This window comes from Oncorhynchus clarkii, chromosome 16 (genome assembly GCF_045791955.1).
Source record: "Oncorhynchus clarkii lewisi isolate Uvic-CL-2024 chromosome 16, UVic_Ocla_1.0, whole genome shotgun sequence".
NCBI classification, from domain to species: domain Eukaryota; kingdom Metazoa; phylum Chordata; class Actinopteri; order Salmoniformes; family Salmonidae; genus Oncorhynchus; species Oncorhynchus clarkii.
Window position 1 is genome coordinate 19,522,892 of NC_092162.1, and position 24,877 is coordinate 19,547,768.

Sequence of the window (24,877 nt, forward strand, 5' to 3'; positions counted from 1 at the left end):
ACTCTTTCTCTGTTTGTCCCTCTTTCTTTATCTCTTTCTCACCTTCTCTCTCTCTCTAAAAAGTTGACCCATGACCTCCCAGAGGCATCTCCTGTTTTTTTCCACTGTTCTGTCAGAGTGATGAACAGAAAGAAAGAGGTGTGGAGGGCTAGTAATGGATCTCTCCTCTCTGACACCACCTCCATAATCTCTGTACCACCCATGCTGGCTCCTCCTCCCGCTGCAGTGCCCTACCCTACCCTCCCCTCTTTCTCTCATCTTACCCTCTCAGGACCATATCAGTTAGAAATCTGGAGAGAAGCGTCATCTTATATTAGATTACCAGTGACTAGCGACATACGAACCGGATAATTGGTAGGAGTTATACTCACCATACATTCTATATATATATTTTTGTAATTAACTAAAGTTGGTGCTGTTGAACACATAATACATGTGACTCTCTCTCTACCTTTAATTGATGTTTACACTGTGCATTTCCTGTGATCCTATGGTTTTTGGAAATTCTGAAATTCAAGAACTGCATTTTTTTTGTCTGCAGTACTATGGTCATAGATGAGTAGTCTACTGTAGATTACATGTCATGTCATATTCAAGCCAGTAGGTGCTAGAACACCTAGCTATTGGTGATACTTGTGGTACTGTAGAGTTATTTTATGATAAAGACGTCAGTGATGGCAGGAATTAGAAAGATTAATAAGCATCTCATCTATTCAATCAAAACAAAATAGCCTAAAATAAAAGCCAATAGTACTACTGATAATATGGCCGAATCAGAGCGCATCCATGTTTGTGGTCTTACAGTTATTGTGGCAACAAACAGAACTCAAACAGCCACGGTATGTACGTCTCTTTAAATGAGTTTACTCAAGATAGTAGTTATACCTTTACTCACGTCTAATCTCAGGCGACCACTCTGGCCCTAAATTACCTGTTCCTCCAGTAGGATACATGTGTGTCTGTATAGACTAATCTAATGCCCGTCATTCAGTGTGGTACGAGAATAGCCAGGCTACTTAAGACGCTGGGCTTCTGGAAAGGAAGTGACAGATACTCGCTACACACAATCGGGCAGATTAGTCTTGAGGTCAGTAATCTGGTTTCAGCACCATGGATAGTGACACTCGCGGCCAAACAGCGCGCGATCATTCATTCGAGATACACATTTGGATTTGTTTGATAAGTTATTTTTTAATTGCCAAACACTGCTAAAACAACGTATTTTCTAATCTCGATTGTGTAAAATGTAGGCATGGGAAGTTTTTGTACTTTTTTCTTGAATTTCTACTCCTTGCTCACGTTGGGTTGAATTGGGCTAAAATAATCACGAAAAGGAGGACCAGCATAGGAGGTGGACCAGCATAGGGGGTGGACCAGCGAGTTGATAAAGGGAAGCCAGGTTTAATGGTATGTGAGTGAGAGGTTAAGGGCGGAGAGAGAAGGTGATAGTGAATAGGGCTGCGCGCTCAAGCGGGAGTGCGCGCGGACAGCAAATCGGTCAGAGACTGGAGTCGCAAGGATGGAGATACGACCAGATAGGTTTAAAATCGTCGCGGGCCAGACCCTCGGAAAATTACACAAGTAAGTTAAAACAACAGCTTTATTACTTTTTCTGTGTGGTTTATTGGTGCAAATTGTGTAGCCTACTTTGTTATCGTAGCGCGTGAAATCCAGTTTAGCGCGGTCTTGATTTTTTATTACAAAATAGTCACTTGTCATCCCGCCCGGCACGCATTTAGAGTTTATATAGAGTTTAAATGTATGTATATTCAAGTAACCTAGGCCTATTAAGCGTTGTAAAAGATCAGGGATTACTTTTATCTGCACTTTTGGCTAAAAAGGAACCGGTGGGCCGGCCGGTAGACACATTTGGCTGTAGGCTAGGGAATATCAAGATGCCCAAAGGCCTGAGCGGGGTTGGTTGACCTGACGAAACATCTGTTTGCAATGATCAATTTGGTGTTTCTGTCAATTTCATAAAACCCCCTTTTCTTTTCTTTTTTTTATTTTTATTTTTTACATTTGAGACAACTCTAACTGAGTAAAATTAAAGATAGGCCTAGCCTACATTTTATTTATGTTCAGTGATGTATTTTACGAGTAGCCAACTGTTTTTAATGTGGGTTATTTGATTATCTTTCATGTTAAATTGTTAATTTCAAAAAGGTTTATGGTTGCTCTAATAGAAAATATTTGATTTTTCATCGTGTGTAAATGTATAGCTTCTATGTCAAATGTCAGAGCAAGGACATTGCAAAGAGATACATAGCTACCTCAATTACCTCGTACCCTTGCACATAGACTCGGTACTGGTACTCCCTGTATTAGCCATGTTATTTTTACTCGTTATATTTATTCGTAAATCACTGTGTATTTAGTCCTCGTGTCACTATTTCTGTTATTATTATTGTATTTTATTATGTATCTTTAACTCTGCATTGCTGGAAAATTACCCGTAAGTAAACATTTCACTGTTCGTTTACACCTGTTGTTTACGAAGCATATGACGAATACAATTGGATTTGAAATATAGCTAACTAGATTGATTTAATTCAGGCCCTATTAATATCGATGTGGGAATGTCCTCACTTTTACCTGTTAACTTGAGACAGTTTCCGTTCCGTCCATTCTAAAGTCTATAGATAGGTCTTACCTCAAATAGTTTCCCTAAAGGCTAGATTTGAACCTGCAGTATCTTCGAGTTCACGGACGTTTTCTGTAGGCCGAACCTAAATAAAGAAGTTAGCCTCAGCTCACTTAGGTGCGCAAAGCTCAGTCAGCTTGTGATGGGATGGATGGATGAAGAGACCGAATAGCCAACATTAGTTTATTCTAATATGACATGTAAATTATTTTATATAGATATACCATGATGATCTAAACATGATTATAAACTGGATGGTTTGAGCCCTGAATGCTGATTGGCTGAAAGCCATAATATATCAGACGGATATGACAATTATTTTTTTTCTTCTAATTATGTTGGTAACCAGTTTAAAATTGCAATAAGGCACCTCAGGGGTTTGTGGTATATGGCCAATATACCACGGATAATGACTGTATCCACTCCGAGTTGCATCATGCTTAATAACACCCCTTAGCCATTGAACATACCGCTTCAAATTCATGGATTCGGCTATTTCAGCCACACCCGTTGATGGCAGGTGTATAAAATCGAGCACACAGCCATGCAATCGCCATTGACAAACATTGGAAATAGAATGGCCCGTACTGAAGAGCTCAGTGACTTTCAATGTGGCACCGTCATAGGATGCCACCTTTCCAACAAGTCAGTTAGTAAAATGTATTCCCTGCTAGAGCTGCCTCGGTCAACTGTAAGTGCTGTTGGAAAAGGCTAGGAGCAACAATGGCTCTGCCGCAGAGTGGTAGGCCACACAAGCTCACAGAACAGGACTGTCGAGTGCTGAAGCGCGCAGTGCGTAAAAATTGTCTGTCCTCGGTTGCAACACTCACTACCGAGTTCCAAACTGCCTCTTGAAACAACGTCAGCACAATAATTTCCATGGCCGAGCAGCTGCACACAAGCCTAAGATCACCATGCGCAATGCCAATAGTTGGCTGGAGTGTTGTAAAGCTCGCCCCCATTAGACTATGGAGTAGCAGAAATGCATTATCTGGAGTGAGGAATCACGCTTCCCCATCTGGCAGTCCAATGGACGAATCTGAGTTGTGCAGATGCCAGGAGAACACTACCTTCCCCAATGCAGTGCCAACTGTAAAGTTGGGTGGAGGATAAATAAGGTCTGGGGCTGTTTTTCATGGTTCAGGCTAGGCCCCTTAGTTCCAGTGAGTGGAAATCTTAACACTACAGCAGGGGTGGGCAACTCCAGTCATCGAAGGCCTGATTGGTGTCACACATTTTTTCCATCCCTAGCAAACACAGCTGATTAATCAAATTGCATTCTAAACTGAAGATCATGATTAGGTGATTATTGGAGTCAGGTGTGTTAGCTGGGGCTGGGGCAAAACTGTGACACCAATCAAGCCCTCAAGTACTGGAATTACCTACCCCTGCACTACAGCATGCAATGACATTGTAGACAATTCTGTGCTTCCAACTTTGTGGCAACGGTTTGGGGAAGGCCCTTTCCAGTTTCAGCATGACAATGCGAGGTCCATGCAGAAATGGTTTGTCGAGAACGGTGTGGACAAACTTGACTGGCCTGGACAGAACCCTGACCTCAACTCCATCTAACACCTTTGGGATGAATTGGAACGCCAACATACTCATCTCATATGTATATACTGCACTCAATACCATCTACTGTATCTTGCCTATGCTGCTCTGTACCATCACTCATTCATATATCTTTATGTACATATTCTTTATCCCCTTACACTTGTGTCTATTAGGTAGTCGTTTTGGAATTGTTAGCTAGATTACTTGTTGGTTATTACTGCATTGTCAGAACTAGAAGCACAAGCATTTCGCTACACTCGCATTAACATCTGCTAACCATGTGTATGTGACAAATAAAATTTGATTTGATTTGATTTGACTGCCCAACATCAGTGCCCGACCTTGCTAATGCTCTTGTGGCTGAATGGAAGAAAGTCTCCGCAGCAATGTTCCAACATCTAGTGGAAAGCCTTCCCAGAAGAGTGGAGGTTATTGTAACGGCAAAGGGAGGACCAACTCCTTATTAATGCCCATGATTTCGGAAGGAAATGTTCAACGAACAGGTGTCCACATACTTTTTGGCCATGTAGTGAATATATATGCACTACCGTTCAAAAGTTTGGGGTCACTTAGAAATGTCCTTGTTTTTGAAAGAAAAGCCATCAAAATAACATCTAAATGATCAGAAATACAGTGTTGACGTTGTTAATGATGTAAATTACTATTGTAGCTGGAAACAGCATTTAAAAAAAAAATGGAATATCTACATAGGTGTACATTTTGGGCCAGAAGTTAATTGACAGCATGCCAGGGTGGATTGCAGAGGTCTTGAAAAAGAAGGATCAACACAGCAAATATTGACTCTGCATCAACTTCATGTAATTGTCAATAAAAGCCATTGACACTTATGAAATGCTTGGCAGCCCATTCTTGCACAATCAATGCTTGGAGTAGTCAGAATTTGTGGGTTTGCGTTTGTCCACCTGCCTCTTGAGGCTGGACCACAAGTTCTCAATGGGATTAAGGTCTGGGGGGTTTCCTGGCCATTGACCCAAAATATCGATGTTTTGTTCCCTGAGCCACTTAGTTATCACTTTTACCTTATGGCAAGGTGCTCCATCATGGTGGAAAAGGAATTGTTTGTCACCAAACTGTTCCTGGATGGTTGGGAGAAGTTTCTCTCGGAGGATGTGTTGGTACCATTCTTTATTTATGACTGTGTTCTTAGGCAAAATTGTGAGTGAGCCCACTCCCTTGGCTGAGAAGCAACCCCACACATAAATGGTCTCAGGATGCTTTACTGTTGGCATGACACAGGACTGATATTAGCGCTCACCTTGTCTTCTCCGGACAAGCTTTTTTCCGGATGCCCCAAACAATCGGAAAGGGGATTCATCAGAGAAAATTACTTTACCCCAGTCCTCAGCAGTGCAATCCCTGTACCTTTTGCAGAATATCAGTCTGTCCTCAATGTTTTTCCTAGAGAGAAGTGGCTTCTTTGCTGCCCTTCTTGACACCAGGCCATCCTCCATAAGTCTTTGCCTCACTGTGCGTGCAGATGCACTCACACCTGCCTGCTGCCATTCCTGAGCAAGCTCTGTACTGGTGGTGCCCCGATCCCGCAGCTGAATCAACTTTAGGAGACAGTCCTGGCGCTTGCTGGACTTTCTTGGGCGCCCTAAAGCCTTCTTCACAACAATTGAACCACTCTCCTTGAAGTTCTGGATGATCCGATAATTGGTTGATTTAGGTGCAATCTTACTGGCATCAATATCCTTGCCTGTGAAGCTCTTTTTGTGCAAAGCAATGATGACGGCAGGTGTATCCTTGCAGGTAACCATGGTTGACAGAGGAAGAACAATGATTCCAAGCACCACCCTCCTTTTGAAACTTTCAGTCTGTTATTCAAACTCAATCAGCATGACAGAGTGATCTCCAGCCTTGTCCTCGTCAAAACTCACACTTGTGTTAACGAGAGAATCACTGACATGATGTCAGCTGGTCCTTTTGTGGCAGGGCTGAAATGCAGTGGAAATGTTTTTGGGGGATTCAGTTCATTTGCATGGCAAAGAGGGACTTTGCAATTAATTGCAATTCATCTGTTCACTCTTCATAACATTCTGGAGTATATGCAAATTGCCATCATACAAACTGAGGCAGCAGATTTTGTGAAAATTAATATTTGTGTCATTCTCAAAACCTTTGGCCACAACTGTAGGTTGCAATCTCATTGATCAACGTCTCAACCAAATGTTATCCAATTATCCACTTTGAAATGACGTGGTGTGCCCAGTTGAATTGCTCTTTGCAAGTTTCAAACATAACGAGGTGGCATTAAATGGAGGCTATAGCCTAGAACTACTGTATCTTCGTTTTTTAGAACTTTATGAAGTCGGAGACATGAAGTTTCATTTAAGTTTATGCTTGGTTCATATTTTACCCCCCAATAATCATGGTTATTTTACTGTAATGACACGATAACAAATCAAATCAAATTTGATTTGTCACACGCGCCTAATACAACAGGTGGAAATGCTTACTTTACAAGCCCTTAACCAACAATGCAGTTTTAAAAAACTAGTTATGAAAATATTTACTAAATAAACTAAAGTAAAAAAAAAAGTAACACAATAAAATAACAATAACAAGGCTATATACAGGGGGTACAACAAGCTGATCTCTATGTGGCTTTGTGCCCAGAGTTTGCATGCATTTTAGGTATTTTTTGTGTGCAAAAGAACGGTATACACTGAGTGTACAAAACATTAGGAACACCTTCCTAATATTGAGTTGCACCCCCTTTTGCCCCCAGCACAGCCTCAATTCGTTGGGGCATTTGACTCTTCAAGGTATCGAAAGTGTTGCACAGGGATTCAAGTTGGCTGGATGTCCTTTGGTGGTGGACCATTTTTAAAACATACAGGAAACTGTATTTTTTTTATTTTTTTAATTTTACCCCTTTTTCTCCCCAATTTCGTGGTATCCAATTGTTGTAGTACTATCTTGTCTCATCGCTACAACTCCCGTACGGGCTCGGGAGAGACGAAGGCTGAATGTCATGCGTCCTCCGATACACAACCCAACCAGCCATACTGCTTCTTAACACAGCCAGCATCCAACCCGGAAGCCAGCCGCACCAATGTGTCGGAGGCTACACTGTGCACCTGGCAACCTTGGCTAGCGCGCACTGCGCCCGGCCCGCCACAGGAGTCGCTGGTGCGCGATGAGACAAGGAGATACCTACCGACCAATCCCTCCCTAACCCGGACGACGCTAGGCCAATTGTGCGTCGCCCCACGGACCTCCCGGTCGCGGCCGGTTACGACAGAGCCTGGGCGCGAACCCAGGGACTCTGATGGCACAGCTGGCACTGCAGTACAGCGCCCTTAACCACTGCGCCACCCGGGAGGCCGGTACACAGGAAACTGTTGAGTGAGAAAAAAACAGCAGCGTTGCAGTTCTTGACACACTTAAACCAGTGCACCTGGCCCCTACTACCATACCCCGTTCAAAGGCACTTAATAAAAAGGCACAGTTTTCCTAATGTTTTGTCCACCCAGTCCATAGCCTATTGTGTCCAGCTGGTCAGCTAAGTACTGTCACATTGTAAAAGTAGGCCTTCATTGTAAATAAGAATTTGTTCTTAACAGACTTGCCTAGTTACATAAAGGTTAAATAAAAACTAAATACAAAAAAAGCATTTGGAATTAGCCTAGGCCTACATAAAATGAAAGTTAGATCAGCAGCTAATTTGCCTAGTGAGATGCAATGTGACCACTTGCGAGAGCTGGCTACTCTGCTCAAGAAATGTGAAAGACACATCTTTCAAAAGGGAACATAGTGTTTGTTTGGCGCGCCCACGATGCAAGAAAAGGTATGATGAATCTTCAGAAACATTGGATGGATATAAGAGGGCAAAGAGTTTGCGGTCTCTCTTTTTCTCGGGATTTTAAGATGTGTCTAAACACACAAATCCTCTCCCGAAATAACCCTCCCCCTCCAAGCTGTTGGCCCACATAAATCCCAATCACCATATACCCCTCTCTCTCTCTCTCTCTCTCTCTCTCTCTCTCTCTCTCTCTCTCTCTCTCTCTCTCTCTCTCTCTCTCTCTCTCTCTCTCTCTCTCTCTCTCTCTCTCTCTCTCTCTCTCGCTCTCTCTCGCTCTATCTCTCTCTTTCTCACTTCAATTCAATTCAAAGGGCTCTATTAGCATGGGAAACATGTTTATATTGCCAAAGCAAGTGAAATGGATAATTAACAAAAGTGAAATAAACAATCAGCAATGAACAGTAGGTCTAAACAGTACACTTAAAAAAAAGTTTCAAAGGAATAGAGACATTTTGAAATGTCATATTTTGGCTATGTACAGTGTTGTAACAATGTGCAAATACATAAATCAACATAAATATGGGTTGTATTTACAATCTCTCTCTCTCTCTCTCTCCCCCCTCTCTTTCTTTCAGTAGCCTACACCTCTCCAGGTCCGCCCCTTTCGACAACTCGTCATTGTCCCTTCCAAAAGCATTTAAACTCAGGATTACTGTAGGCTATTGCCTTACGCGATAGTGTCCGGTAAACCCTCACTTCCTCAGCACGTGCGTGCGCGGAGGTGTTTCCCAGAGGTGTTGGTTTGTGGCTAGGTTAACGAGCATATGCGTATCAATATAAAGTTGTAGTTGTCATGCGTGCATTTCTGTGACATTTACTACGCCATAGCAATAGTTCTCCATATACGTATATGTTTTAGGTTGCCAGACTCATTCAATTCATTTTGATTGTACTGATGCATTTTTCATATAATGCAAAATGCAACATACAGGGATGATGTCTGTATTTAGAAAGTTGACATATCTTGAAAACTTGATTGCTGACAAACAAAACATTTTAGACTATGTCAACCATGGACTAATGAAACAAATACCAAAAGATTGTTTTTGGGTGGAATGTTTCTTTAATTAACCTGACATTGCTCTCTGCAAGTTTCAAACACAAAGAGGTGGCATTAAATGGAGGCTTTTGCCTAGAACTACAGTATCTTTGTTTTCAGAACTTTTAGAAAGGATGAGAGAGTGTCTCATCTTGTAGTAAAATAGCAACTCAAGTGCAGTGCCCCTAATTTGATATAACCAATCCATGTCATAATTCGTCATTTACAAAACATTGTATAAACAGTTGCATAATGACATTTGGTTGACATTGTCCCCAAGGCAGAGAGTATATAGTTAGATCCACCTGTTTTGTCAAGCATTGGGGTCTTAACAATATCACATTTAGCTGCTGAATGCAATTCAATTGATTAAGGCTGAGTCCCTTGCCCACATGGTGATAATACTCTGGGACATTTTCTGCAGATTAACTTGTGTCTGCGGTATAGTTTGTCTTATTAACACAACACACTGGTTGAATCAAAGTTTTTTCCACGTCATTTCAATTAAATTCCCTTGAACCAACGTGGAATAGATGTTGAATTGATGTCTGTGCCCAGTGGGAAGTAGCCAGTGTTTTCTACCATGTGATGTCATGTCATTAACACAAAATATTATCAGTCACCAATCAGCCATCTATTGTGAGTTTAGAGCAGAGTTTTCATAAACCCAATAAAAAATGCCTGAGTGTTTCTCAAGCTCATTTTGGCCCGGTACAGTGTGTGGATTGTTGAGAGAATAAGATGTTTGGTTATTGTATTCATAGAGATGTATTTTAATTTCTACATCTATGATCGTATTGTTCAAGAGAGAGTTCCATTGCCCTCAGCTTACTTTTCACTCGGTGTCGAAAGGTTTTCCTATGCCATTTCACATTTTTCTCAACAATTGACTTAACTATTCCGTTGTGTATTCAGAAGTCTGCAACCTCATATCAAGAGGGTCTGTGTCATATTCAGGTGGTACGGTACCTTGAAAATAATTCCCATTCTAGTTGCTTCCCAGATCTAGTCCTACTCTTCATGTACATTACAACTGATTCTTCAATCATCTTAACCTGTTGATTGAACTCTGAACTGCAACGCTGAACTGTCCTCACGTCAGTGTCCTTGACAAATGAATTAAGAGATTAAGTTGGAGAGAACCTGGTATACTCATTGGACAAACCAGTGAACAACTATTCAGAGTCATTGACCTCTATTTCATTTCCTCTCCTGTAATATTTCTCAAAAGAGTTTTGTGCAGAAAGACATCCACATTTACTACACAGGTACGTATCATTCTGTCGGTTTGTGTGATATTATTTAGAGAGTCAAAACGAGAGGGGTTAGTGAAGAGCCAAGGGTTTAAAGGGCTATACGTCTCGGGGCCAGGCGAAGGCAACCGGAAGTTGAGACATGGAGGAGAAAAGACAGAAAAGGAAATGCATTTAAAAAAATCTAAGCATCTGCTGCAATGATATCAAGTGAGCTCTGGCCTGTCTTCTACTTCATTACTATGGGACAGTTGGCTCCTCGCACTTTTTCAGCGGTTATTTGCAAGACAGTAGTGTTGAGCACGTTTCCCCCTTGAACACATTTCATAAACACCTGACAGGTATCAAAAGGACATTGTTTCACCTGCACAGATGTGTCCTTCTGTGTGCTCTCCTGTTCAGACAGGGAGTGATTTCTCAAGACGCAGAAAGGGGGAATTGGTGTTAGAAGAACAGTCGTGCAAGATGGGTGTGACAATGTGAGAGGAGAGGGAATTGAGGATGGGAGGCAGGGACTGAGACCAGACCCAAAAAAGATGAACGAGGGACAGGAGGAATAGAAAGAAAGAGAGGCCCACTAAGACAGAAATAGGAGGAGATATAAATAATTAATCGTCAGCGAAAGTCATTAATACTTCATCAATGTCGAAGAATGTTGGAGCCATTGCTTGTGTGAACTGCTATTGGTAAAGGCACCGTAGTGGTAGTCTGGCTGATACCAAATTCAAAAGTCCTCCTGACTGCAGAGTCTGGAAAGACTGTTTTGATGTTGTCGGCACAATGCGTCGATAATGAAGGGTGCTGTGCTTTTACTGGTTGGTTCTCCTTCGTCGCTTTCTCACTCGAACCCACACGCACAGCCATGGACAGCCCCTGAGCGCTGTCCCCTTCCATTACAACTGTTGGATTTTCAAATCCAAAACATTTGAGAGAACTAATCAATTTCGTCCCCTCAATTTCTGAGCGACTATTGCATTATCAAACGGCTTCCGGTCCAGACCAGCGTGTCACAGCTCTCCCTCGACGTAAGTCACGTGGGACGAGTCAGCCAGGCTACCGTAGTGGCACCCGTCTTGTGGATGTTGCTTCCTCCCATGTGTTAGCGTACACAGGTTCCGCATACCACAGCAGTTTTTGACTTGCCGCAATGCACAGTTTGTGAACTATAGTTTGATGCCAAATATGGTATAAAGTTTGCTCTCAAAGGTGTATTAGAGGACATGTCTATTTTACCCTCGCATCATTCTCAAGCCTCCACATAGGAAGCTCACCTTCTAAAATGGCCTTGCATGTTGATGGGGTGACAGACACACACCTTGTGCCCAGTGACAGTGCTGCTGTGTGACAGATCGCTATGCCATTGTGACATTGGTCTACATACTGCTTTGGTGACACTGTCAGGAGATTACCCTAGCTTGATTTATCATGGGTTTGACAGGACCTGGGTAGTCTGTCTCAGTAGATATTGCCCTGGTGGTTCTGAAATTCTGGTCAAGTTTCTGGTAGGTAAGGATATCAGAGCATTGACCCAGTATGATAAATACTTTTGTCTTGATATGGACAAATGTATCAAAAAATGTATTCTGTACCGTTTTCAGAGACTATATTTGCGAGACATCCCGTCTAAGCATCACCTTCCCCTGTTTCTTGTGAAGCTTTTTACCTTAAACAGCAGTTTCCTCCTTCCACTTCATATTACGTTGTTTCTGATACGTCTGTAAAATGACAAAAGTGAGATTTTGGAGGGATGAAAAGGTCTGGGTAAAAAAAGTATAACATAGCAAATCACAGTGTGGTTCAAGGCAGTACCCATTTTTTACCATTCCCAAGAACTATACCCAACTAGCTAAAATATATACAAAGCCAATAGTCTGATTCCTCAGACGAGAAACGGTCAATTTTGCAGTTCAAACAATGCTGGCATCACCACTGACTGATTGACAGTTTAGTGTTCTACCGCTTCCTACAGTCTGCTCTTAACCAATGGCTCTCCTTCCCCCTAATCACTTGAGCATTAAAAACGTATGACCAGAATGTAAATAAAGCAGGGGCATGTGAAACCTCAGTTTCCCCCACATCTCCCCATATTCCCTGGCCTTGCAGCAGAGGTACAGCCTCGCACTGGGGCCGGGCAGATCTCATGCTTAATGGATGATGTGCCTCGGCTGAATACATATTTGATGTTTCCCAGACTGGAGGCTGGCACAGGTCGTTAGCATGTTTGCTCAGTGAGCTGGATGAGTTGGGAGAAAGCAGGAGAGAGCGGGGTGGGGCTTGAGTACTGTTTTCACCTTATGGTTTTGGCTCTACTCTACCACAGCCTGCCAGCCAGGCCTGTCAGACTGGCCATGTCAGCAAAAAATATATAAGAAAAAATAATAATAATCACTGCAAGCCATGGCTTGGCCAAGGTGACATTGAATAGCCCAGAGGTGGTTGACATTTTTTAAAGAGGTTTACAGGAAGGAAAGTCTCAGTCTTGGATGAGTCTTGATTTTTCCACAATGGAAATATGTTTGTGTTGTCAAGCATAGCCATTAAAATACATTAGCAATGAATACAACCTCATGGACGTTTAATGCTATGCAAAATAACTTGCATAACTAATGCATGGAAGACACACACACACACACCTACACAATCATACCTCAGACTGATGCTAACAAGAACATGCAGGTAACTGCCAAAATAAAGGAAACACTTGAGTAAATGAGGGTACAAAGTACAATGAAAGCAGGTGCTTCCACACAGGTGTGGTTTCTGAGCAATTCCTAAGTAATTAACCATCATGCCATCTATAAAAATGCTGGGCAGCCCCAGTTGCCCATTATTTTGGCTACCATGGTTGTGCTCACTTAGGATGACAATGCCCCCATCAACAGGGCATGAGTGGTCACTGAATGGTTTGATGAGCATGAAAACGATGGAAACCATATGCCATGGTCATCTCAATAACCAGATCTCAAGCCAGGAGCGGTGCCTGTGACACCAAATGATGGACTTTTTTGTGGAAGAATGGTGCCGCATCCCTCCAATAGAGTTCCAGACACTTATATAATCTATGCAAAGGCATATTGAAGCTGCTCTGGCGGCTCGTGGTGCCACAATGCCCTATTAACACACTTTGTGTAGGTGTTTCCTTTATTTTGGCAGTTACTTGTAAATGTAACATATGTCTCCAAATACTTTCAATTAATATCAACAAAATCTCGACTGTGCAATGTCGCTGAATCATGTCTCTTTGCCATCTGTATGTTACAGCTGTCGCTGTAAGTCACAAGCCAACGGTCTCTATATATACAGTATATATATTCTCTCCTCTTTGTTCTCAGAATCCTAGAGAAGCGGCAGGAAAATGGCGAGACCATCGAGCTCACCGATGAGGGCCAGGCAGTTATCGTGGAGGAGAAGGAGATGCCCGTGGTGGACTGCACCTGCTTCGGCCTGCCACGGCGCTATATCATCGCCATCCTTTCCGGCCTGGGCTTCTGCATCTCTTTTGGCATCCGATGCAACTTGGGCGTGGCCATCGTCAGCATGGTCAACAACCAAACCATCTACAAGGGCGACAAACCCATCCTTGTGGTGAGTCCAAAAGGGTCATTTGAGGACTGGTAGTGTTCTATACTGAACAAAAAGATAAACGCAACATGCAACAATTTCAACCATTTTACTGAGTTATAGTTCATATAAGGAAATCAGTCAATTGAAAGACATTTATTATGCCCTAATCTATGGATTTCACATGACTGGGAAGGGGCGCAGCCATGGTTGGGCCTGGGAGGGAACAGGCCCACCCACTGGGGAGCCAGGCCCAGCCAATCAGAATGAGTTTTTCCCCATAAAAGGGCTTTATTATAGACATAAATACTCCTCAATTTCATCAGCTGTCCAGGTGGCTGGTCTCAGACGATCCCACAGGTGAAGAAGCCGGATGTGGTGGCCCTGGGCTGGCGTGGTTACACATAGTCTGCGGTTATGAGGCCTGCTGGATGTACTGACAAATTCTCTAAAACGATGTTGGAGGAGGCTTACAAATCAAATCAAATCAAATCAAATCAAATCAAATTTTATTTGTCACATACACATGGTTAGCAGATGTTAATGCGAGTGTAGCGAAATGCTTGTGCTTCTAGTTCCGACAATGCAGTAATAACCAACAAGTAATCTAACTAACAATTCCAAAACTACTGTCTTGTACACAGTGTGAGGGGATAAAGAATATGTACATAAGGATATATGAATGAGTGATGGTACAGAGCAGCATAGGCAGATACAGTAGATTGTATCGAGTACAGTATATACATATCGAGTACATATATATATATTACAGTAGATAATTGAACATTCAGTTCTCTGGCAACAAGCTCTGGTGGACATTCCTGCAGTCAACATGCCAGTTGCATGCTCCCTCCAAACTTGAGATATCTGTGGCATTGTGTTGTGTGACAAAACTGCACATTTTAGAGTAGCCTTTTATTGTCCCCAGCACAAGGTGAACCTGTGTAATGATCACGCTGTTTAATCAGCTTCTTGATATGACACACTTTTCAGGTGGATGGATTATCTTGGCAAAAGATAAATGCTCACTTGCAAGGATGTAAACATATTTGTGCACAACATTTGAAAGAAATTACATTTTTATACGTATAGAACATTTCTGGGATCTTTTATTTCCGCTTATGAAACTGGGACCAACACTTCACATGTTGTGTTTATATTTTTGTTCAGTGTTCATGGAACCTTTTCCATCATTTGAGTGTTCTTTGTTGGATGAAACATTCTCCCAGAAACCAAAAATGGTTCTCCAACAGGGACAAGCCAAAGAACCCTTTATGGTTCTAGGTAGCACCTTTGTTTCCATGAGTGATATGTGTGACTTTTTGGGAGACTGAATCCTTATTGTCAGTGATGGTATTGTATGCTCTCTAAGAGTCAGAGAGTTGGACCAATCTGGTTGGTTTGGCTTTACCTCCTTCTCCTAAATGGATAATGATAATGACCTTATTGACCAGCAAACACGAGACGCATGCAATGTTGCACTAGCTAAAAGAGGATTGTTACAGTTAGTGAAAACGTTCATCTATCGCAATTAAATCGTTTGATTGTCAACTTTGTCTTTTGTTGGGTTGATAAGGCTTTGATTAATGATTACCATTGAAGGGTGGTAGTAAGGGTCGCCTACTTTGGTTGAGCGATCTCACATGTATTTTTTTCCTTCCCATTTCTTTGCCTTGAACTCTCCTTTCATTTTTTTTCTCACTCTCTCCATCTCTCCGTAGAAAGCTCAGTTCAACTGGGAACCAGAAACAGTTGGAATGATCCATGGGTCATTTTTCTGGGGATACATAGTAACCCAAATACCCGGGGGATTCATCTGTCAAAAATTTGCAGCCAACAGGTCAGCTGCTTATACTTATATGTGAATAATATGCTGTGAATATTTCAATAACTATTACTGTACACTCTTAGGAAAAAGGGTTCCAAAAGGGTTCTTTGGCTGTCCCCATAAGAGAACCCTTTTTGGTTTCAGGTAGAACCCTTTTTGGTTTCGGGTAGAACACTTTTGGGTTCCATGTAGAACCCTCTGTGGAAAGGGTTCTACATGGAACCCAAAAGGGTTTTACCTGGAACTAAAAGGGTTCTACCTGGAACCAATAAGGGTTCTTCAAAGGGTTCTCCTATTGGTACAGCCAAAGAACCCTTTTAGGTTCTAGACAGCACCTTTTTTTTCCTAAGAGTGTAGGTACATATCTGATTATATTCCCTCTTTTTTCTCCTCTATCACGCAGAGTCTTTGGCTTTGCCATAGTGGCTACCTCATGCCTGAATATGTTGATCCCTTCGGCAGCACGAACTCACATTGCCTGTGTTATCCTTGTCAGGATATGTCAAGGACTCGTGGAGGTGCTTGGCTACATTCCATGGCTTTCCCTAGCATACATCAGATTTCACTATGCTGACAACTGATTGTTTTCTCTATGGTGAACTGGTCACTGGCCATGTGTCCTACATGACGAGAAGGTTTTTTTTCTCGTGTAGAGTGCATTTCACCTGAAACACCCCTTTGAGAGAAAGAGTTGCACCAGGAAGTGATGTCATGGATGTTAGGAGATTTTCATATTAGAAAGAAAACATAAAAAATTATGACATGGTCAGTGGCCAGTTGACCATAGAGAAAACAATAAGTTGTCAGTAACCTTTCAGTATAACTACAAATATGAAAAGTTCCTGGTCACTTAACTGTAATTCTTTCTCTTGCAGGGTGTTTCATACCCAGCGTGCCACGGTATCTGGGCAAAATGGGCCCCACCTCTTGAAAGAAGTCGATTGGCCACGACAGCCTTTTGTGGTGAGGTCAACTCACTCTTCTGTCATCCTCTCTCCTGTCTTTGTCTGGGCACTACAAAGGGTCACAGTTGTGCTCTCTACTACAATTAATATAACTTATTGTGATGACTTAATTCTCCATAATCCTATATGACTGGAACCATCTCAACATCTACTTTGACTATTTCTACCATTGTAATCATTAATAATCATGCTCGGATTGCTCAAGATAGTAGTTCTAGTTCCAAAGCAATGTTGTTTATTGATGTGCACTTCCATATGACTGACCTTTATGTCTCACTCATGTTTGAGTGTGTCTGCCTCTGTATCTCAGGGTCCTATGCAGGAGCCGTGATAGCCATGCCACTGGCTGGAGTACTAGTCCAGTATTCAGGGTGGTCATCTGTTTTCTATGTCTATGGTTAGTAACCTCTGTCATAACTGTTCCCAACTTAAAGTGATACAGGTGTATGATATTAATTGTATCAGTTTGCTGCAGGGTTGTGGTCAATTCCATTTAAACTCCAGTCAATTCAAAATGTGGACCAAACTCCAATTTAAATTCACATTTTTCCTTATTGAAAAGCATTGAAGAGAGTTTGAATTGTAGTGTACTTCCTGAATTGAAATGGAATTGACCACAACCCTGGTTATCTATGTATTTAGCGAAGTCCTACATCTCCTGGCTAGCATTTTTGGAGAATGTAGCAATGCTAGTGGAAATGGATTGTATCGGTTAGCGGTGCAAAAGTGAACAATCCTTCAGTTCAGTTCAAGTATGCAAATGCTACAAAGGCTTATGAATTGGTTGTGAAACGTATGCACTGTAGCTCTGAACCTCAGTCTGTCCTAGTTTTAAGAAACCTAATTTTCTCTATTCTTACTCTTTTCTCTACACTCGTTCCACTCTACCTTCCACCTCCCAGGCAGCTTTGGGATCTTCTGGTATCTCTTTTGGATCCTGGTGTCGTACGAGAGCCCGGCAGCCCACCCCACCATCACAGAACAGGAGCGGAAATACATTGAGGAGGCTATTGGAATGTCAGCCGCTAACTCTACACCTGTTACGGTTAGTCTACACAAATTCCACTATCCACTATCTCGCTTCTAAGCTAAACATCACTTTGTTTCTCTTCCTCTGCAGATCCACTTTTCATGGCCCCTCGTTGCTGTGTTCTGACAATGTGATTTAGGGGATTTGAGCCTTTAAACTAATATTTCTTTTTAACAGTGTCTTCATCTGAAGTGGCATGCTATGGCCAAAAGTAGTGCACTATATAGGGGATATGGTGTCTTTTAGAACACATATTGGAGTCATGATAAGATGATCACGATCAACCCTGGTCTCAATGTGGTGGCTGTTACAAAAACTGTAAAGTGATAGTTCACTCAAATTACAAAATGACACGTTGGTCTCCTTACCCCTGTAAGCAATCTATGGACAAAGTATGACAGCAATCCATGCTTTGGTTTAGTTTCCCTGGCACTGTTTCCAAATGCTGGCACAAATGGCACAAATCCCATGCAAGTCATGGTATTTACAGATGTAGGATCTTCATTTGATCACTCTTTTGTTGCTGAGAATTACTTTCCTGCATAACAGGAAATGCAAGCTTGTAGAGTATTCAATGTTTAAAAAGGCTTCTAAAGTTTGTAATTTCCACTTTAAAATCTCAGACTTGATTTGCCCTAACAAAAGATATATCAACCCCTACAAAAAATTTACATTGATTATAGACCACATAATAATAATAATTCACATTTCCTGTTGCTGCAGGATCACTTTCCTGCTGTAGCAAACTGTCTCAAAATGAAGATCCTACATATGTATAGTAGCATTTTTCTCACACCATTTACAACTCATCTGTAAGTGACTTTGTTGAGATACACAAAACATTTTAGATACTTTTGAATGATTTGGTCATAATACGCAAAAAATGTTAATGTCGGTATCTTGTAATCGCTATTCTGTCCAGTATCTACTCAATGTTTAATTTGTATTTTACCATGCACTATTGCCTGCCTCCTTACTGTAAATTGAATGTTTTCTGGTCCTTCTAGAAATGGAACACGCCTTGGAGAGCCTTTTTCACTTCGATGCCAGTCTACGCCATCATCGTGGCCAATTTCTGTAGAAGCTGGACCTTCTACTTGCTCCTCATCAGCCAACCTGCATACTTTGAAGAAGTGTTTGGGTTTGAGATCAGCAAGGTGACTAAGACAAGGAATATCCATGTACATCTGGCCTAGAGCTAGTACTGTGCTGGTGCAGGTTTATGTGGCCCTATGTGAACCCAGGGTTGTGTGATCCCGGGGTGCACAAATGGCCTTTTTAGCTTTTCTTATGAGGACTACTAACAAGTACTGTTATGCTCCTCCAAGACTGGTTTTATTTGTTGTACAGTACTAAAAAATACCCTCCACCCTCTGGCCACCTCCTATCCACCCCTCCACCTCTCATCCCAGGTGGGCTTGGTGTCGGCTCTCCCCCATCTGGTGATGACCATCATCGTGCCGATCGGTGGCCAGCTGGCTGACTACCTGCGCACAAACAAAATCATGAGCACCACCAACGTCCGGAAGATGATGAACTGCGGAGGTAAGAGAGGAGGGTGAAAAGAGAAGGTGGAAAAGAGAAGGAAGGAGGAAGGAAAAAGCAGAAGCAGGCGACAGGGCAAGACATGTCTTTGATTTCGTGATTAGCTATCAAGTGTTGCTTTTTAAGAACTGTGAAAGATTGTTGGTTTGTTCGTATCAGCTGTTCGTTGACAGCTCGTGCCAGTTTTGTCATATATAACCAAAGACTACTTTTACATGAACAAAACAACTCAGCTAGAAGGAAAAATAGAAAGTAAAAAAAGTTTCACCCAAAAAATGTAAGAGAGATATTTACTTGGAAAATACAACACCTCGTTTTGTGGTAACCATGGTGTCCGGTCGGTGCGTGAGAAAACGATCACGGCACAAGGCAAATTATGACTTACAGTAACGCAGCATTGCTTGCCACAGTAAACTATTTTTGAACTGCAGAGAATACAGGAGTGAGGGGAATGAGAAGCTTATACATATCTATATCACTGTGGGAAGCTGAACCACATAGAGCCACATTTCGGGCAGACTGCACTCAATACCTTTTAACTAGAAGAATATCCTCTATCAAGTTTCACCACTGTCTTTGTGTGCTGTTTTATCCCCGTTCATTTACCCGAGTATTGAAATAATGCTACCTTGATTCTTGACTTCCTCCATATTTGTTTATGTGTCTTAACTTTCTCGTGATAGGTTTCGGAATGGAAGCCACCCTGCTGCTAGTGGTCGGGTTTTCTCATACGAAAGTTGTGGCTATCACCTTTTTGGTTCTGGCTGTGGGCTTCAGTGGGTTCGCTATTTCAGGTGAGACTTTGGTTGTTATCTTTACATATCTCTCATATACACTACATGGCCAAAAGTATATGGACACCTGCTTGTCAAACATCTCCTTACAAAATCAATAGGCATTAGTATGGAGTTGGTCCCCCCTTTGCTGCTAAAACAGCCTCCACTCTTCTGGGAAGGCTTCTACTAGATGTCGGAACATTGCTGCGGGGACTTCCATTCAGCCACAAGAGCATTAGTGATGTTGGGTGATTCGGCCTGGCTCGGCGTTCCAATTCATCCCATAGGTGTTCGATGGGGTTGAGGTCAGGGCTCTGTGCAGGCCAGTCAAGTTATTCCACAACAATCTCGACAAACCATTTCTGTATGGACCTCGCTTTGTGCACAGGGGCAAGGGCCTTCCCGAAATTCTTGTCACAAAGTTGGAAGCACAGAATTGTCTACAATGTTATTGTATGCTGTAGTGTTAAGATTTCCCTTTACTAGGCTCTGTCGCAGCCGGCCGCGACCGGGAGACCCATGGGGCGGCGCACAATTTGCCCAGCGTTGTCCGGGTTAGGGGAGGGTTTGGTCGGCAGGGAAGTCCTTGTCCCATCGCGCACTAGCGACTCCTGTGGTGGGCCGGGCGCAGTGCAAGCTGACACGGTCCCCAGATGTATGGTGTTTCCTCCGACACATTGGTGTGGCTAGCTTCCGGGTTAAGTGGGCAATGTATCAAGAAACAGTGCGGCTTGGTTGGGTTGTGTTTCGGACGACGCACAGCTCTTGACCTTCGCCTCTCCCGAGTCCGTATGGGAGTTGCAGCGATGAGACAAGACTGTAACTACCAATTGGATACCACAAAATTGGGGAGAAGAAGGCACAGTTGGCACTATGCATTGGGGCAGGTAGCGTTTTCCTGGCATCCGCCAAACCCAGATTTGTCCGTCGGACTGCCGATGGTGATGGCGGCGAGCTTGGCGGCGAGCTTTACACCACTCCAGCCGACGCTTGGCATTGCACATGGTGATCTTAGGCTTGTGTGCGGCTGCTCGGCCATGGAAACCAATTTCATAAAGCTCCTAAAGAACAGTTCTTGTGCTGACATTGCTTCCAAAGGCAGTTTGGAACTTGGTAGAGTGTTGCAACCGAGGAAAGACGATTTTTACACGTTACGTGCTTCTGCACTCGGCAGTTCCGTTCTGTGAGCTTGTGTGGCCTAACACTTTGCGGCTGAGCCGTTGTTGCTCCTAGACGTTTCCACTTCACAATAACAGCACTTACAGTTGACCGTGGCAGCTCTAGCAGGGCAGAAATGTGACAGACTGACTTGTTGGAAAGGTGGCATCCTATGAAGGCGCCACATTGAAAGTCACTGAGCTCTTCAGTACGGGCCATTCTACTGCCAACGTTTGCCTATGGAAATGTCATGGCTGTGTGCTCGATTTTGTATACCTGTCAGCAACGGGAGTGGCTGAATAGTCGAATCCACTAATTTGAAGAGGTGTCCACATAGTTCTCTTACCTCTCGGTCTTCTGTTATTCTCTCCTCAAGACAGGTTTTGGCAGGTTTATCACACAACAGATCAGAGAGTTCACTCCACCTCCTCACAGAAAAGGATAAGCTCCGTCAGCAGAACAGCTAACCTTGAATTGTCCATAGAGAATTGCATAATCTCTCAAGCTCAGTTATTTAGGGGATTGTCTTTGCTATCTGACATACTGTAGAGTTTGGCTACTATTATATCATACTTCTTGAAAGTTGATGGTCTGTGTCGGTACGACAACAACAACAGTGACAACAACAATTTATTGGTGACCTTTCTCTCTGTTTCCCCATTAGGCTTCAATGTGAACCACCTGGACATTGCTCCCCGCTATGCCAGTATCCTCATGGGCATCTCCAACGGGGTGGGCACTCTGTCTGGCATGGTGTGCCCGCTCATTGTTGGTGCCATGACCAAACATAAGGTACGAAATGACCCTGCTTCTACCCTACACCATACAGCACACTGCCTACTGCACACCCACCATCACACATCATATACATCATTATCTATGGAGGGATACACATTCTTACTCAATATTCATCCCTCTTTTATCACTTGTTTTAGTTTATTTCTCTCACTTCCGTTCATTCTCTTTTTATTTTCTCTCTCCCTCCCTCACACACACACACACACACACACGCACACACACACACACTCTCTCACTCTTTATCCCGCCGTCTATCAATCACATTAGGTATTTCACTGTACTTCTGCACGTGACAATAAAACTCCTCTTTATCTTTCTCCCTCCCTCTCCCGCCTTAGACGCGGGAAGAGTGGCAGTATGTGTTTCTCATTGCTGCACTCGTTCATTACGGGGGTGTTATATTCTACGGTACGTATTCTGTCTGTTTTCTCCCCCCCCCCCTGTCGTCGCATGTCATAATGAAGCTGTATAGTGATGCAACACTTGTTTGAATTGACCCTGAAGTAAATGAATGTGTTTCAATTGTGTATTGTATTGATATTCGTTCTTGCACGATTGTATTCCATATTGTCCTAATATTAACATTTAATGAAGTTTGGTTTTTTATTTCTTATATTCATTTGTATTCATTTATTTTTATTGAACCTTTATTTAACTAGGCATGCAACCCTTTAGAGTTGGACTGCATAATCTCGATCCAAGTCAAAGTAAGTATAGTTTTGGGAAGAATGATTTCATTTATCTTTTGTATTCTAGGACTTTTTGCCTCCGGAGAAAAGCAGTGGTGGGCAGAGCCCGAGCAACTTAGCGATGAGAAGTGTGGAATTCTGGATGAGGATGAGCTGGCCAATGAGACAGAGGAGTTGTACCGTACTAGCGGAGAAGGAGGCTACGGAGCAACGATCCAAGCTCAGGATCCCAACGGAGGAGGAGGAGGCGCAGGAACCTGGGTCTCGGACTGGGATAAGACTGAGGAGTTAGTACAACCACCAGGAACCAATAGCTACCTATACGGAGGAGAGGAAGACAAGGAGCTAACATAGAGGGACTTACAGGTAGGAGTTACAGAGTGGGGTAGCAGACAGAAAGAGTAGATGGTTTCCTTTTGGCACAGGAACTTGGAAAGAGGTGGGGTGGGTGGTTGGGATGAGGGTGAGGAGCGGAAGAAGGGGAGGACCAAAGTATTATTTACGGAGAACTGAAACAGATTGTACAACAGCGGAAAGAGGATGAGCCATGTACTAAGTCTGTACAGTGCATTCGGAAAGTATTCAGACCCCGTGACTTTTTAACATTTTGTTACGTTACAGCCTTATTTTAAAATGGATGAAATCGTTTTTCCCCCTCATTAATCTACACACAATAACCCATGATGACAAAGCAAAAACAGGTTTTTGGACATTTTTGGAAATGTATTTCAAATAAAAAAACGCATATAAGTATTCAGACCCTTTACTCAGTACTTTGTTGAAGCACTATTGGCAACGATTACCGCCTTGAGTCTTCTTGAGTATGACACTACAAGCTCGGCACACCTGTATTTGGGGAGTTTATCCCATTCTTCTCTGCAGATCCTCTCAAGCTCTGTCAGGTTAGATGTCGCTACACAGCTATTTTCAGGTCTCTCCAGAGATGTTTGAAACGGGTTCAGGTCCAGGCTCTGGCTGGACCACTCAAGGACATTCAGAGACTTGTCCCAAAGTCACTCCTGCATTGTCTTGGCTCTGTGCTTAGGGTCTTTGTCCTGTTGGAAGGTTTGCCTTTGCCCCCCCCCCCCCCCCAGTCTGTGGTCTTGAGCGCTCCGGAGCAGGTTTTCATCAAGGATCTCGCTGTACTTTGCTCCGTTCATCTTTCCCTCCCAGTCCCTGCCTCTGAAAAACATCCCCACAGCATGATGCTGCCACCACCACCATGCTTCACCGTAGGGATGGTGCCAGGTTTCCTCCAGACGTGACGCTTGGTATTCAGGCCAAAGAGTTCAATCTTGGTCTCATCAGACCAGAGAATCTTGTTTCTCATGGTCTGAAAGTCCTTTAGGTGCCCTTTGGCAAACTCCAAGAGGGCTGTCATGTGCCTTTTACTGAGGAGTGGCTTCCGTCTGGCCTGATTGGTGGAGTGCTGCAGAGATGGTTGTTCTTCTGGAAGGTTCTCCCATCTCCACAGAGGTACTCTGGAGCTCTGTCAGAGTGACCATCAGGTTCTTGGTCACCTCCCTGACCAAGGCCCATGTCCCCTGCTTGCTCAGTTTGGCCGGGCAGCCAGCTCTAGGAAGAGTCTTGGTGGTTCAAATCTTATTCCATTTAAGAATGATGGAGGCCACTGTGTTCTTAGGCACCTTCAATGCTGCAGAAATGTTTTGTTAAGGACACAATCCTTTCTCGGAGCTCGACGGACAATTCCTTCGGGCCTCATGGTTTTTGCTCTGACATGCACTGTCAACTGTGGGACCTTATATAGACAGGTGTGTGCCTTTCCAAATGATTTCCAATCTATTTAATTTATCACAGGTGGACTCCAGTCAAGTTGTAGAAACATCTCAAGGATGATCAATGGAAACAGGATGCACCTGAGCTCAATTTAGAGTCTCATAACAAAGGGTCTGAATACTTATGTAAATAGTTTTTGTTTTTTATAAACTTTCTAAAATCTCTAAAAACCTTCTTCGTCATTATGGGGTATTGTGCGTAGATTGATTAGGATTTTGTTTATTTAATCCATTTTAGAATGAGGCTGCAACGTAGCAAAATGTGTAAAAAGGGAAGGTGTCTGAATACTTTCTGAATGCACTCTATGTGAGTGTGTTTTGTGTTTGTGCCCCGTATGTGTGACAGGCTCTCTAAGAGTATTTTAGGGCACCAAAGCTTCTATGTCGATAGTGGTATTACACCTCTTAT

The 24,877-nt window shown here is 42.9% G+C and overlaps 1 protein-coding gene across 1 annotated transcript; it reads left to right on the forward strand.

The window, feature by feature from the left end:
* The first annotated feature begins 1,087 nt into the window (after window positions 1-1,087).
* On the forward strand, window positions 1,088-23,758 carry LOC139368130 (vesicular glutamate transporter 1-like). Its single transcript, XM_071106714.1, has 13 exons — window positions 1,088-1,581; window positions 13,655-13,907; window positions 15,605-15,723; window positions 16,115-16,229; window positions 16,587-16,674; window positions 16,987-17,073; window positions 17,579-17,721; window positions 18,714-18,863; window positions 19,119-19,251; window positions 19,935-20,045; window positions 21,850-21,977; window positions 22,322-22,391; window positions 22,740-23,758. The coding sequence occupies exons 1-13, from the start codon at window positions 1,520-1,522 to the stop codon at window positions 23,024-23,026; spliced, it is 1,746 nt and encodes a 581-aa protein (XP_070962815.1). The 5' UTR covers window positions 1,088-1,519; the 3' UTR covers window positions 23,027-23,758.
* Window positions 23,759-24,877: the final 1,119 nt, after the last annotated feature.